Source organism: Cricetulus griseus, chromosome 5 (assembly GCF_003668045.3).
Source record: "Cricetulus griseus strain 17A/GY chromosome 5, alternate assembly CriGri-PICRH-1.0, whole genome shotgun sequence".
NCBI classification, from domain to species: domain Eukaryota; kingdom Metazoa; phylum Chordata; class Mammalia; order Rodentia; family Cricetidae; genus Cricetulus; species Cricetulus griseus.
Window position 1 is genome coordinate 185,966,235 of NC_048598.1, and position 13,297 is coordinate 185,979,531.

The 13,297-nt window shown below is 53.7% G+C and overlaps 2 protein-coding genes and 1 non-coding gene across 5 annotated transcripts in view; 1 reads left to right on the plus strand and 2 right to left on the minus strand.

The window, feature by feature from the left end:
* Window positions 1–1,872, minus strand: part of Slc25a47 (solute carrier family 25 member 47) — a 15,772-nt gene extending 13,900 nt beyond the window's left edge. The window contains exon 1 of the mRNA XM_027416384.2: window positions 1,274–1,872. Within this exon, the coding sequence (XP_027272185.2) occupies window positions 1,274–1,342 (69 nt within the window). The 5' untranslated portion in view covers window positions 1,343–1,872. The remainder of the gene's footprint in view (window positions 1–1,273) is intronic.
* A 3-nt stretch (window positions 1,873–1,875) lies between these two features.
* On the minus strand, window positions 1,876–1,955 carry Mir345 (microRNA mir-345). Its single transcript, NR_105218.1, has one exon. It is a non-coding gene; the product is annotated as a microRNA mir-345 (primary transcript).
* Window positions 1,956–3,107: 1,152 nt separating this feature from the next.
* On the plus strand, window positions 3,108–13,043 carry Slc25a29 (solute carrier family 25 member 29). 3 transcript variants are annotated; one of them, XM_027416382.2, is made up of 4 exons: window positions 3,108–3,300; window positions 7,623–7,666; window positions 10,514–10,597; window positions 10,867–13,043. In XM_027416382.2, exons 1-4 carry the CDS (start codon window positions 3,267–3,269, stop codon window positions 11,626–11,628), a joined length of 924 nt encoding a protein of 307 aa, XP_027272183.1. In that variant the 5' UTR covers window positions 3,108–3,266; the 3' UTR covers window positions 11,629–13,043. The 3 variants fall into 3 exon arrangements, with proteins under 3 accessions (XP_027272183.1, XP_027272184.1, XP_035301614.1); XM_027416383.2 differs by lacking the exon at window positions 3,108–3,300 and adding an exon at window positions 6,465–6,592 and having other exon boundaries at window positions 10,867–11,715; XM_035445723.1 differs by lacking the exon at window positions 3,108–3,300 and having other exon boundaries at window positions 6,620–7,666; window positions 10,867–11,715.
* The last annotated feature ends 254 nt before the right edge of the window (window positions 13,044–13,297 follow it).

Consider the following 13,297-nt stretch of genomic DNA (forward strand, 5'->3'; position numbering starts at 1 on the left):
GGTGGTCGCGAGCTGCCAGGCATAGGCACTGGAACTCAGGCCCTCTGAAAGATCAGGGAGTGCTCTTAACTGCTGAATCATTTCTCTGCCCCTAGGACTTTTTTATTTTAACAAAAAAATACATTTTAAACAACTGGAACTACCCATTGTCTTTCACAAGTCATGTGTCCCTAGAGAAGGGAGACACTTAGCCAGTAAGGCCCTACTTCCAAATGGCATCACCTCAGGGGTAGGATTTCTACCCAGGAACTGCCCTGAGAGGACATTCAGACCACAGCGGTGTGCCAGTCAGGCCCCTTAAGTGAGAACTGGGGGAGAGCCCAAGATCTGGAACTATGCAAGGTTAGGGGAAGGGCTTCCCAGAAGGAGGCAGCCTTCACACAGGCCCTGGGGCAGGAACAAGCTTGACATGTGAACCAGGGCTGAGCAGGAGAAGGCTGGAAGATGAGTGGGTGCAGCTGTGTCGTTACAGCCCTCCTGTGTCCTTGGCATTGAGCATAGATTTTATATCAAGCAAGGTTGACTGACAGCCCCATTTGTTATTCAATATACAGGTCCCAGGGCAGGGAGATCACAGAGCATGCTGCTCCTTTTGCCCACTCTTGGTTCTCTTTCTACACTGAGGACCTGTCTTATGTAAGAACTAGGGAAAGACATTTCCAAACAAAACATGTCACTGTGGGTAGTGACAGTTCCTTCCTCACACTGCTGCTCTCCTACGGTTTGCCCTTTGGCTGGGATCCTTGGAGCTAAACAGACCCCAGTACCTGTGGGGCAGAGTTTGAAGAAGTAGTATATTCCTGCTATAATTTTACCCTTGTAAAAGGCAAGAAAACAATACAACAATACAGCCCCAAGATGTGGTCTCTTCCCAGCTAACTGCCAAGGTCAAATATTTGGACCCACCTTGTCTTCTGACCCAGATCACCAAAGGCCTGAGTAAAGGGCTCTCAGACAGCAAATGACCCCCTCCCATATCAGTGCCTGCCCTCCCAAGGTGCAGACCAGTGGGCCCTGAGGACACACTCAGCCCCACAGGACAGATCCTGCTCCACCTAGGGCAGCATGCAACCTCCGCTTAGCCTTCCATTCCCTCACACACTTTGTCCCTAAACCTAACAGTTCCGGACACAATACTGGCCCCCCACAACTGGCCCACCCATGCTCTGCCTACAAAGTACCTAGATGACAGCACACAGGGTCCCACTAGGTCCCTATAGGGGTTGTCCCTGGACTCTGCCTCCAATGGTTCTAAAGTTCAACTATGGAATACCAGGCTTATGGGTCCTTCGCCAGCACTCCTAGAGGGTCGGAGCTCCACACAACGAGGCCTGAAGGACATCAGTGTAAAAGCAGGCTCTTCCGTGTTGCTACCAGTTCTTCTCTCTCTGGCTTTTTTTATGTTTGTTCTTTTAAAAAACAGGGGCTGGAGAGATGGGGCTCAGCAAGTTATACACCTGCCTGCCCAGCATGCACGAAGCCCAGAGTTCCACCTCTGGAGAAAGAAAAGGGACCCAGATGTTATGGTGCACACCAGTAGCCTCAGCGCTCAGGAGGCTGAGGCAGGAAGGGGTCAAGTTCTAGACCACCCTGGGCTACATATCAAGATCCTGTCTCAAAAGAAAAAAAAAAAAGCCACAAGCAGAATGGGCTGTTGTTGTCTCATCAGTTGCCCTCTCATTTCTTAGAACCCAGAGCCAGAAGTGGAGTTGTAGAGATATGAGCTTTACCACCTGGATCCCCAGGGCATTCTTACGACAATGTCCCTGTATGAAGATGGCACTGACCTCAGGAAGGACCCTGCATTCACCCCAGTTCCAGTGTGTACCTCCTTCCCCCTCCAGGAGGCATCCAGATGGCTCAGAGGCTGTGGAGATCAAACCCAGGCCTCCAGACCCCTAGCTCAGGGCCCAGTAGCCACCACAAGCACTGGACTAGGAGTCAGCAGGCCTGGACTTGGATGTTGGCTTCACGAAGGATCCATTCAATTCTAAGGATAAACACCACCTCCCAAGGTCCTGGCCCTCAGCTCCAGGCGTCACTGGAACTTTTAAAGACCTGTTCCTCCATCAGATCTGCCATCCGGCAACTCTCTGCTCAGTTGAGAGAGGGTAGAGGTAAGAGGTAAGAGCAGTGTGCAGGTGACCACAGGAGACTGTTCCAGCTCAGGAGAAAGTCACGACTAACAGAGATCCCAGGAGTGGTGGTTGTGTCCATCAGTGGGACCTGCTTCAACACTCCTTGTCCTGTAAATATTGGGGGCAACTGGGTGGGTGGACATGGCAGGTTCTCACCCTTGGGTGCTCTCCAAGCCAGGAACACCTCCATGCTCTCTGCCCTCCAGCAAGCTCACCCTGTTCCAAGGCCCAGGGCTGCATAATGTTTGCTCCCTGATCTAGTCTGCTGGCGGCCCCCAGCCCTGTCCTGAAGCTTCCCTCTCTCCATAACCTTCAGTGGCTCCCAGGAACAAGCTTCAGGGCTTAGGGGCAGCCTTCCATCCACCGGTCCCTTGTGTTTGAAAAGTTCATCTTGGCTGTCATCCAAATCCAAGTCTCTGGCCCTACCTGGGCGCACTCGGACCTCAGACTCCTAGCACGTTCGCCTAAGGAGACACGGGGCCTAGGAGGCCCCTCCACGTGGGGAGCACTTCTAGAATTTTCACAACTAGCTGCGTCCAATCCCGCAGGCCTTGGAGAGTCGCAGACTTCCACGGGAGTGCTCGCCACAATGTCCCCATGACACTGGCAAGGGCGATGAGTTTGAGCCGCAGTCGCATCCAAACACCGTGAGGGGGCCCCGGGGTCTAAGCAGCGCGAGCGCCGCCCCTCGCACTAAGCAATTGGGAGGTTCCGGGATCCAATGCATCCAATGCGCAATGTGCCCACTGCACTGCCCCTTCCCTGTGCCGCGCGGGCGGGCCCGAGAAGCACAGTCTTTGTCTGCTGCGCCCCGTAGCGCCCCCGCCCGCCTTGCCCAAGGCCACACCTTCCCGGCGCGCGCAGCCAATGAAATTTGGCGGCGGCACCCAGAACGCGGGGTGTTGTCCGCGCCTCGTGTACCCATTGGTTGCGCTCTGCACCCGCGGGGGCTGCAGCTGGTAGGGCCGGACGCGCAGCGTTAGGTGAGGCCCGGCGTGCTGGACGCCCGGGGAGCGCTTTCCTGGGAGTCGTCACCCAGCCGCCACCCCAACCAGGCTTTGCGCCCGGCGGCCAGACAGCCGGAGCCCCGAGGAGTAGTAGAACTCAGGCGGCTCGTGGGGCCGGGCCATGGCGCTCGACTTCCTGGCTGGATGCGCTGGAGGTAAGGGGACTCCAGGCATGCCAGGCACGCAGCCTGCCTGGTGCGCGGAGACAGGTGTCTTCTTGACCCTTCTGTGTGCACTGGGTGTGAGGTCTGGGGATCCCGGCGGTACCGCGGCTTGGCCAGAAGCAGGGATAGACGCGAGGATGCGGGCGCGCAGCCCGCGGATTCTTCCCTCCCTGCAGCTGTCCGAGTGAGGCTGGTGACACCGTGCGACCTCCTAGAGGGCTGGCCTGACCCTAGGCGCCCAGTGCTTTCCTCTTTGGTGCTTTGAGCTTCTAGAGGGCACAGAAGAGGAAACGGCCTACTGGGTGATCAAGTCAACCTCACTCGGGAGAGCTTGAGGCGGAGAGCAGACCAGGTTTACCCATGACCCGACTGTGTGGACCTGTTGAACCTTTAGTGTCTTTTCTTGCTCCCAGAGGCATAGTTTATGTAGTAAGTATTAAATACAGAACCTGGTTTAACCATTGGGATTCCAGGCAAATTGGCCGAGGTGGCAGTGGTCTGACTGGTTATGCCAACGCTGAGTTCAGCTCTGAGGGCCAGGCCTGGCTCCTCACCCACCTGTCCTATTGTCTTCCTCTGCTTACCATCATAGCCCTACCCGGAAAGGTCTCACCTGAAAAAGGTCTTGCCTTGGCCTTAGGTGCTTAATCCGTGCTTGCTTCTTCCTGGGCGGAGAAGGCTGGTCTGGCAGGATGCCTTCCCAGGGCAGTGATGTGCCCACAAAGGGCTTGAGAGCCATCAGGCTCTTAGCCATGCTTTCCTCTGTAAGCCATGGTAGAGGGACAAAGCCCAGGATTTCTGCAAGTTGGTGGAGAATTAGAGACCCAGACGGGGTCCCATCTTAGCCCCCATCTGTAGCAGGAAGGATGAAGAACCCTTCTATGACCAAGCCCCCCTTATTTTGTTGCAGTTTCCCCAGGGCCACTGTGGTTCCCTCTGTGGTTGCAACCTCCGGATCTGCTTAGAGACCCAGACCACCCCCATGGTTCAGCCACCCCTTTCCTACCTGGGATGCCCATCCTTCCTCATCCAGGCTGTCTCGGGGGGATCATGTGCCCTACCTTCAGCCCCAGTATGCATTTCCACCCAGGCTGCATAGAGAGTGCCCAGCTGCATGGAAGTAATGCAGGCTGGGCTGCATAGAGAGTGCCCAGCTGCATGGAAGTAATGCAGGCTGGGCTGCATAGAGAGTGCCCAGCTGCATGGAAGTAGTGCAGGCTGGGTCTGAGATGGGAGTCACCTGCCGGGCCTCTTCTGGGCTCATCCAGTAAGGAAAGAAATGGGGGAGGTTGTAATCTCTCTCTCTCTGAAGGGATAGGGCCGCTGGGGGGTGGACAGTGATCTGATTGTGCCCTGGGTGTGCCTTCGGGGTTCCCATCACTGCATGCTGTCCAACATGGTCTGGATGTGGGGATCTGGCCTCCTAAAGCACCTGCCTGGGAGGGATGGTGGTGGGGCCACTTTTCCAGAGAAAGAATGCTCTGTGGGTGTGTCTGCATGGCCCAACACACATCCTATCCCGCCTTTAGCTTCTGTGGGAGGCAGGGCAAATATCTTGAGTAATGATTGGTTTCTGGTAGAAACTTACTATTAGAAGGGTAGGGATGCTGCTAACCACTCCCTACCGTGAGAGGATGGGTCCTGAGGCCACAGCGGCTCCTGGATAGGGCATGGGCTGGTGTGACAGAAATGCCAGATAGCCAGCTAGTGTCTGTGGAGGCAACAGGCCTGTCATCTCTCTCAGAACTGTGCTCCCAGGTGTCTCTAGAACAGCAGTCCCTTCCTGTCCTCGGATGCTCATGGTGTCAGAGTTGCCCTGGCTGTGGTCAGTGGCTTTGGATTTGGAGGATGGGTCCCTTTCCGTTGGTGTGACTAGACTTGGGGGGGTCCTCTTAGAGATGGTGATGCAGGGCTCCCTGGCCCTCAAAGGGACTGTGATGTCAAAAGGTCATGGGTAGGGAGTGAGGATGCGAAGACCTGCCCACTTGGGACCCCGCCCCCCCCCCAGGCTTCCCAGCAGAAGGGGTAGGTTAGAGGCTTCATGGCCTCTGCAGTCTTGGAAGTGCCAAAGGCTGTTGTTGCTGGCATCAGGGGGCCCTTGGAGGGAGAGGGAGGAAGGTGAGCAGGGCATACCCAGATGCCCAACACACCAGCCTTGGGTGTTAGGCTTTCTGAAGTCCTAAAAGATTCAGATTAGCCTAAGAAAAAAAGTTCAGGAAGTAGGATTTGCAAATACAAAAGGCAGTAAGCAGGGGCTGGTGAGTTCTGGTTTTGTCCCAGCCACCACTAACCAGAAGGTTAAAAGCAGGTGGAAATTGGTGGCTCTTCCAAGGGAGGAAACAAGGTCCCACCACTAGAAACAGGTGCTGTGGGGAGGACACGAGGGGCTCCGAGAGAAAAGGAGCCTGCCTGGAAATGGTGACTAGGGGGAATAGATTATAGTGGAAATTTCCCCGGCTTGGAACAGGGCCTGAATCTGCAACTCGAGGGCTAGTGGAGTGCCAAGGGGGGTTGCTTTAAAGAAACAGGCACACCCTTGGCATCCTCTGGCAACATTCCTAAAACCCACATGTAAAATCTCCAAGGTGTCCTGACAGAACAGTGAGGGGAGGGTTAGCAGTAGTAGCTTCTCACCTGCAGTACTGGGTGTCACCCAGCAGACGCCAAGATGAGAGGAGCTGTGGGAAAGTGGCAGTGATGGGGCTCAGGGGTGGGTGAGGGCTCAGGGCTGTCCCCCTTTTTCCTCTGTAAAGACTGGAGTGTTACTAGAAAGTGTCTTACTAAACTGAAAGTGCTGAACCCTAAGAGCAGATCACAGGAAAGCCAGACATGGTAGCACACTTGCGGGGACAGACTGATCTCTGAGAGTCTGAAGCCAGCCTGGTCCAGATAGGGAGACCCAGGGCAGCCAGGGTCACACAGTGAGACCCTGTCTCACAAAGAAAACAAACAATGGTTTGGCTTGTTTGATTTATTTGTTTGTTTGTTTGTTTGTTTGTTTGTTTTGGACAGAAGCATGAAACACAGTGGACATTATGGAAGGATGCAAGGCACAGTTTGGGAGCAGATGTCGCCCTTTAGTGTCTCCTGGCAGGATCTGTGGCCATCCCTGACAGGACCAGGAGAGATGAGTAGTTAGGACCCAGTCCTGGAGCATGGCGAGAGCTGCAGTTGCATCACTTACTGGCCATGTCCCATAGATGTACTGCTGTTGGCTTCTCCGTTCTGGTTTCCTCATGTGTAGAATGAGTTCATCGCTTCTGGAGTGGGAGAGTTAGGATCGGTATGAACCAAGAACAGTGACTGCCAGTGTGTAATGTTACTGTTCATTGCCCAACACTAACCATTGCCGTTAGACATAAAATACTAGCAACCAAAGGGGACTTCTTTCTTTCTGCATTGCTAAGGGAGGAACCTAGGGCCTCAAGCACTGTGAGCAAGCGCTCCACCACTGGCTACAGGCCAGCCCCAGAGAGGCTCTTTGGCAGATGTTTCCTAGAGAAGGAAACCTCGCTGATTTGCTGACTTCTGTTTCTTTTGAGAAATGGGGTCATTGGACTGCAGAGGGTACGGGGGTGAAGAGAGTCACACCGATGTTCACTACCAACAGGCCACTCTGAGGAGTGTTCTTAAGCCTTTGGGGAGAGGTGAACCCTGCTATTGTGGGTGGGGTCTCTGGGAGGCCCTTAAGTGATAAATAAACTGAGCATGACTCAGAGTAGTGTGGCTCTTGGGAGGTGTCAGCCAGCAGGCAGCAGGTCCTCGGGCAGTATTTCCTGGGTGTTCCTAATCTCCAGGCTATCCTAGAGTGGTGTGGGGGAGGGTAGGGGAAGGAGGATGCTAAGTGCCTTTCAGGTGACCAAGGCCAAGACAATGAGCCCTTCCTGAACGTGCCTGGAAGATAAGTAACAGAAGGAAAATTCAAATCCCAGTGACAGGCTGTCTGTCATCCTATCCCAACAGCCCTGGTTCAAATCCCAGTGGCAGGCTAACCCCCAACTCCAACATCCCTGAGCCTCCTGTAGTGTCAGGCTTTGGGATGGTGCTATACAGTTCCCCAGGGGACACATCACCTCAGGGAGCTGCAGGGGAAGGCAGAGGACACAGCTCTGAGTTAAGCTGATGCTGGCTTCCCCTTGTTACCAGAGGGGAAGTTACAGGAATTCCTGCGATGTACCCAGGGTCCTGTAGGGACCCCATCAGTGTTCCCCTCCCATGTGCCATGCCTGTCCATCCTTCCTTGGCAGAACCTCACTGTCCCAGGGTTCTGCAAAGTTCTAAGGCACTTGGTCACGGGTACCTTTTTCTTCCAGGTGTGGCAGGTGTGCTTGTGGGACACCCTTTTGACACAGTCAAGGTGAGTCTCTTGTGCAGGGAAAGACAGGCTGGGACAGGCCTTCGGGGTTTCTGACCTGGGAATACAGTAGAGATCATCCCTCAGGCTTTAAATGAAGGCAGGGCAATTGCCCCTCACTGAACCAACTGACTGACCCTTCCTCCTGGGCATTGCCCCACAGAGGCCGAACTGCCTGAGTTCACAGACTCAGCTTTACTTGGCAGAGAATGAGGTGTTTGTTGATGGACAGGCTTCTTGTCAGCCAGAGCGAGAAAGCGCACCCTGTTCTGATGTCTAGCTCCCCTAGCATCTTCTTTGAATTGTTATTTTATGTTTTGCCTGCATGTATGTTTGTGTGTCATGTGTGTGCCTGGTGGAACTGGAGTTTCAGGCGGTTGTGCGCAGCCACGTAGGAGCTGGGAATTGAACCCAGATCTTCGGGGAGATCAGCCAGTACCCTTAACTGCTGAGCCATCTCTTTAAGCCCACCCCTAACATCTTCCTGAAAGAAAGAGATGGGAAAAGGCAGAAATATAAGGAATCAAACCCTGCTGGGCCAGGTGTGGTAGTAACACACCTGGAATTCCAGTCCTGGGGAGAGTTAAGAATTTAACACCAACTTGTGTTAGGAAAGCCTGCCTCCACAGCCAGATATGGTAGCGGCACTGGGAGGCTAAGCCAGAAGGACCACAAGTTTGAGGCCAGCCTGAGTTGTATAGCAAAACCACGTCACACACACACCAGAAATAAACTCGAGGCTGTTTCTCTTTTGGCCTTTATGGATCAGTGCTTGTCATGACTGTTTTGAGTGTTGGCATGTACCTGCAAGGCAGCGTCACCCAGCAAGATCCTAAGGAACACTTTAGCCAGGGCTCTGAACATGGACGGATGCCCTGGGGCAGGTACCTCCTGAATCATACCTCGATCATAACTGGAGCCCCGGGTCCTTAGGGTCCCAGGACAGAGGTCAAGGAGTCAGACCCATACTGTCTGGTGGAAAAGCCCTGTGGCTGGACTTGTAGGTGCTCAAGCTAGTCACATCAGGACCCTGCCTTAGTCATTTTCCTCTCTCCCAGTGGCCTGTGAGCAGCCTAGACGAGACCTGTACTTGGTTCAGGCTCTAAGCCAGGCTCCGTTCCCACTAGTGTGAAGGAAAAGCTGGAGGCTGAACACACACCATCCTGAGCTAGCTCCTTCAGTGAACCAGGTGTTTTTTGGCACAGAAAGCAGCTCATTAATTCAGAGCTGGGGTTTCTTCCAGTGTGGTGTAAGGGCCTGACCTTTGCACTGGCTTCAACCTTACAAAGCCCTGTCCTTGGTCCAGGCATCTGCAAGGTGACAGGGTGGATGAGGTTACAAAGGCCCGTTGTTCACTGAGCACCAGGAACTTGTGCCACGTTAATGGGTTAATTGCAGGCTCCAGTCAGCATAGGGCAGTCACCTGGTATCCCTGGGGAGAAGGCCAGAGAGCAGACTCTTGGCAAGCTGTGGCCCATGAATTCCATTCATAGGCTTGCAAGAAGGAAGCCCTGGTACAACCTGTCCACAAGGTGACCCACCTTGCCCACATTCTGCCTGGATGCCTTCTCCCACCCACAGTGAGGCTGGCCATAGTTCTCGTGGTCAAATGTCTCAAGCACCTCCCACAGCTGTATTCAGCCAATAAGAGCTGTGGATTTACTTCCTCAGCCTGGCATTGCAGAGGCTACTCACTTGACTGGGACTCGTTCAGGAAGCAGGTCCCTCGGGCATGAAAGCACTTTTGTCCTGGTAGTTCCAACTCCTCCAAGCTGCTGAGCCCACAACTATCCCTCTATAGGAGTCTCTCCCCTGTCCACAGATAACCTGTAAAGTGATCTTTCAGAAAAATCAATTTGTATTACCTCCACAGTTCCCAACTATGGTTGAGCTATTGACATTCCAGCAAAATGGCCATAAAAAGCTGCTTGTTTTAAAGGTCTATGGGTGTTTTGTCTGTCTGTCTGTACATGTACCGTCTATGTGCCTGATGCCCGTGGAGGCCAGAAGAGGGTTTTGGATTCCCTGGAACTGGAGTTACAGAAGATTTGAACCACAGAGTGGGTGCTGGGGATTGAACCTGAGTCCTCTCATAGAGAGCTCTCAATCGCTGAGCGACCTCTCCAGCCCTTTCACAAGCTAGGTAAACTATTGTAGTCCCATCACTGAGACACAGCCCCAGCCCATGACTGACCCTTTCTGAATCGGGTCTAGGGGACTTCCTAGCTCTTGAGACCATGGTATGACCTTGTTTCCCCCACAAAGTAACACGGATTCCAAGTTCAGGATCCGCCCCTCTCCTCATACCGTCATGAAGCCAGCATATCAAGAGCAGATAAGCTCTCAGGCGACGAAGAGTGCTTTGATGTGTAAGAGGTTCTGGGCCACTGGGTCTGGCAGTGTCCCCAGGTCCTGGAGTTATTGCCATGGGTACCTCGGGAGGCTGACGGCTGTCTGCCACCACTCATGATTATGGTTGTCAAAGGGCCACTAGCAGGAACCAAACAGGAGCAGAACAGAGGCCCAGTACCCCCACCCTGATGGAGGTTCGTGGTGGGACACCAGGCTGGGATTCCTCTTTGGCCTCAGCCCCACGTGAGAGGGCAAGTGTCACCTGAACAAGGCTTGGTCCCGAGAGCTGTCTCGCGGTAGTGCAGGAGAGACCTCTCTTCTAATTGTCTTGGGGACTCCCAGAGCATCTGCAGCTGGCTGTCCTTGTAGCTCTTAGCTCTCAAACACCCAACTGGCTGCACCCTGGAATCCCAGATTCACAAGTAACTTGGCTGCCGGCCCTGTGCAGGCCAGGCCAGGCCAGGGGGATTGCTTCAATGGCTCTGCCTGTCCCTGCAGGTGCGGCTGCAGGTACAGAACACGGAGAAGCCCCAGTACCGAGGGACACTGCACTGCTTCCAGTCCATCGTCAAGCAGGAGAGTGTAAGTGCAGTTGTCAGGCTGGGGAGCAAGCCTGGAGGTGCTATCACCCCAGGCCCACTGGGGTGGGTGTCCATGAGGGACCATGGGCGTGTGAATGGATTGCTGGGGCATCCTGGATTGAGGACTTTGTATCTAACAGAATTCTGCGTGCTGCCTGTGAGCAGCCAGCGGTTAGGGCTGCCACTTGTGTATGGAGGGCTGAGGGGAGTGGCTGGGCAAGGCAAGCAGGGTGGCACCCCTCATCCCTGATGGCATTTCTGTCTCTGCAGGTGCTGGGCCTGTATAAAGGTCTGGGCTCACCACTAATGGGGCTCACCTTTATCAATGCACTGGTGTTTGGGGTGCAAGGCAACACCCTTAGGGCCTTGGGCCAGGACTCACCACTCAATCAGTTCCTAGCTGGTGCGGCAGCAGGCGCCATTCAGTGTGTCATCTGTTGCCCCATGGAACTGGCCAAGACAAGGCTACAGCTGCAAGATGTGGGCCCTGCCCGAACCTACAAGGGCTCCCTGGACTGCCTGGTGCAGATTTACCGGCACGAGGGCCTGCGTGGCATCAACCGAGGCATGGTGTCCACGCTTCTGCGCGAGACACCCAGCTTTGGCGTCTACTTCCTCACCTACGACGTACTGACGCGCGGCATGGGCTGCGAGCCCGATGACCGCCTGCTGGTGCCCAAGCTGCTGCTGGCGGGGGGCACATCGGGCATCACATCCTGGCTCTCCACCTATCCCATGGACGTGGTTAAGTCACGGCTACAAGCCGACGGGCTGCAAGGAGCCCCTCGCTACCGCGGCATCCTCGACTGCATGCGGCAGAGCTACCAGGCTGAGGGCTGGCGCGTCTTCACGCGAGGGCTGGCCTCCACGCTGTTACGCGCTTTCCCGGTCAATGCTGCCACCTTCGCCACAGTCACTGTGGTGCTCACGTACACCCGGGGCGAGGAGGCGGTCCAACTAGACAGCGAGGCAGTTCCGGGCACCTCTGCCACCCCTGCTGGGCCTGCTCTGGCCCAGCCTTCCAGTCTGTGATGCTGCCTAACTTCCCCAGAGCCACTTGGCTGAAACCTGACACAGATAATGTGGCTTCTCAGCCAGTCTCTCTGCTCCTAGGCTGGTGACAGCAGCCAGGCTATACCCCGCCGACCTCCTGTTTTCTCAGCTGTAAAATGGAGACTCTTCCTCATGCATGGTATATTTGGGAAGGTCAAGCCTGGCTAAGTTGACACTCTGCAGACAGCACTGCCAGTGACAATCTCCCAAGACCTACACTCCAGGGCTCTCTCCTGAGCCAACCGTTAACAGGCTGGTCAAGGACCCACCCATTTCCCAAATCCCCATCCACAGTCCCAGGAAGAATTGGCCACCTCTTACCATTAGGGGCAGAGGCCAGTGTAGAGTGTGCCTGGCACTTCTCAGCTGCTGCCCTTGAACTGCATATGGGGGCTAGGGCCCTGGCACCGAGCCTGTTGAGGATCCTGCCTGTGCAGAGCCTGCTTGGGAAGCTGATAGGCCACTGGCCTCAGTGTCTCCACAATGAAATTGTGTGACAGCTGTGGCAAGAGGAAGTCTTCTCATCCCTGGGCCTCTAGCTACCTGCCTGTAAAATGGGGACCTGGGTGAGCAGAGGACTGGCTCACTACTGCCAGTCAGGATTCCCAATGATGGGTAGGCAGAGGGACCAGGAGAACACAGTGCGGGATTGTTCCCCTTCCCAGTAAATATCTTTGTGGGCATTCTCAGTGCCTGTGCCTCTGGTCTTGGCACCAGGTACAGTGTAGCCTGTTTGGGCCCACCTCTGTGGGCTCTCTAGCTGGCTATCACTGTTGTACAGGGCCTCTAAAGGAATAAAGTCTTGTTTTCTAAGTGTGTGAGACTCTTCTCTGCATGGTGCAAGGCACTTCATTACTCTGCATTCAGTGGCTGTAGTCTGTGTACTTGGACCTGAGTAGGTCAAGGGTGTATCTAAGCCTTCCTGGTCTACGTGGTGGTAAATGGAGGCATGAGGGTTACTTAAAGTAAAATCGCAAGCATGCCTTTAGCATGTATTGGCTGTCATTCCAGGAATTGGAGGCCTGTGGTAGGGACACAGATCCCCTGGTGGAGGATAGGTATGAGTGTGTGTGCCCTGTGACTAGTCTTTCTCTGTCCTGCCAACTCCCAAATCATGACATGGAGACTTATTTATAATTATGGAAGGTCAGCGTTAGCTTAGGCTTGTTTCTAACTAGCTCTTATAACTGAAACCAATCCATTTCTATTAATGTTACCACTGGCTCATGGCTTTCACCTCTCCTGCTTCCTCTGCTTCTGGCTGGTGACTCCACCTTGCTTCTCCCCAGAGGTCTCTCTGTCTGGAAGTCCCGCCAATACCTCCTGCCTAGCTACTGGCCACTTAGCATTTTATTAAACCAATCACAGTGACATATTTTTAAACTGTAATCAAATATCTCACATTTCCTCCCTTTTGTCTAAATAAAAAGAGTTTTAACTTTAACAGAGTAAAACTATATACAATAAAAACAATTATATTTAATTATATTACAATTATATTACAATTATTTAATTATATTTACAACATCCAGCTCATTTGTATTTGGCAAATTTGGAGAAATTACCCTATTAATCTTGATGAGTTCAAAGTTTTATACTTAAACCATATTTTTTTATCATACTTCTATTACCAACCCCAAACTATTTA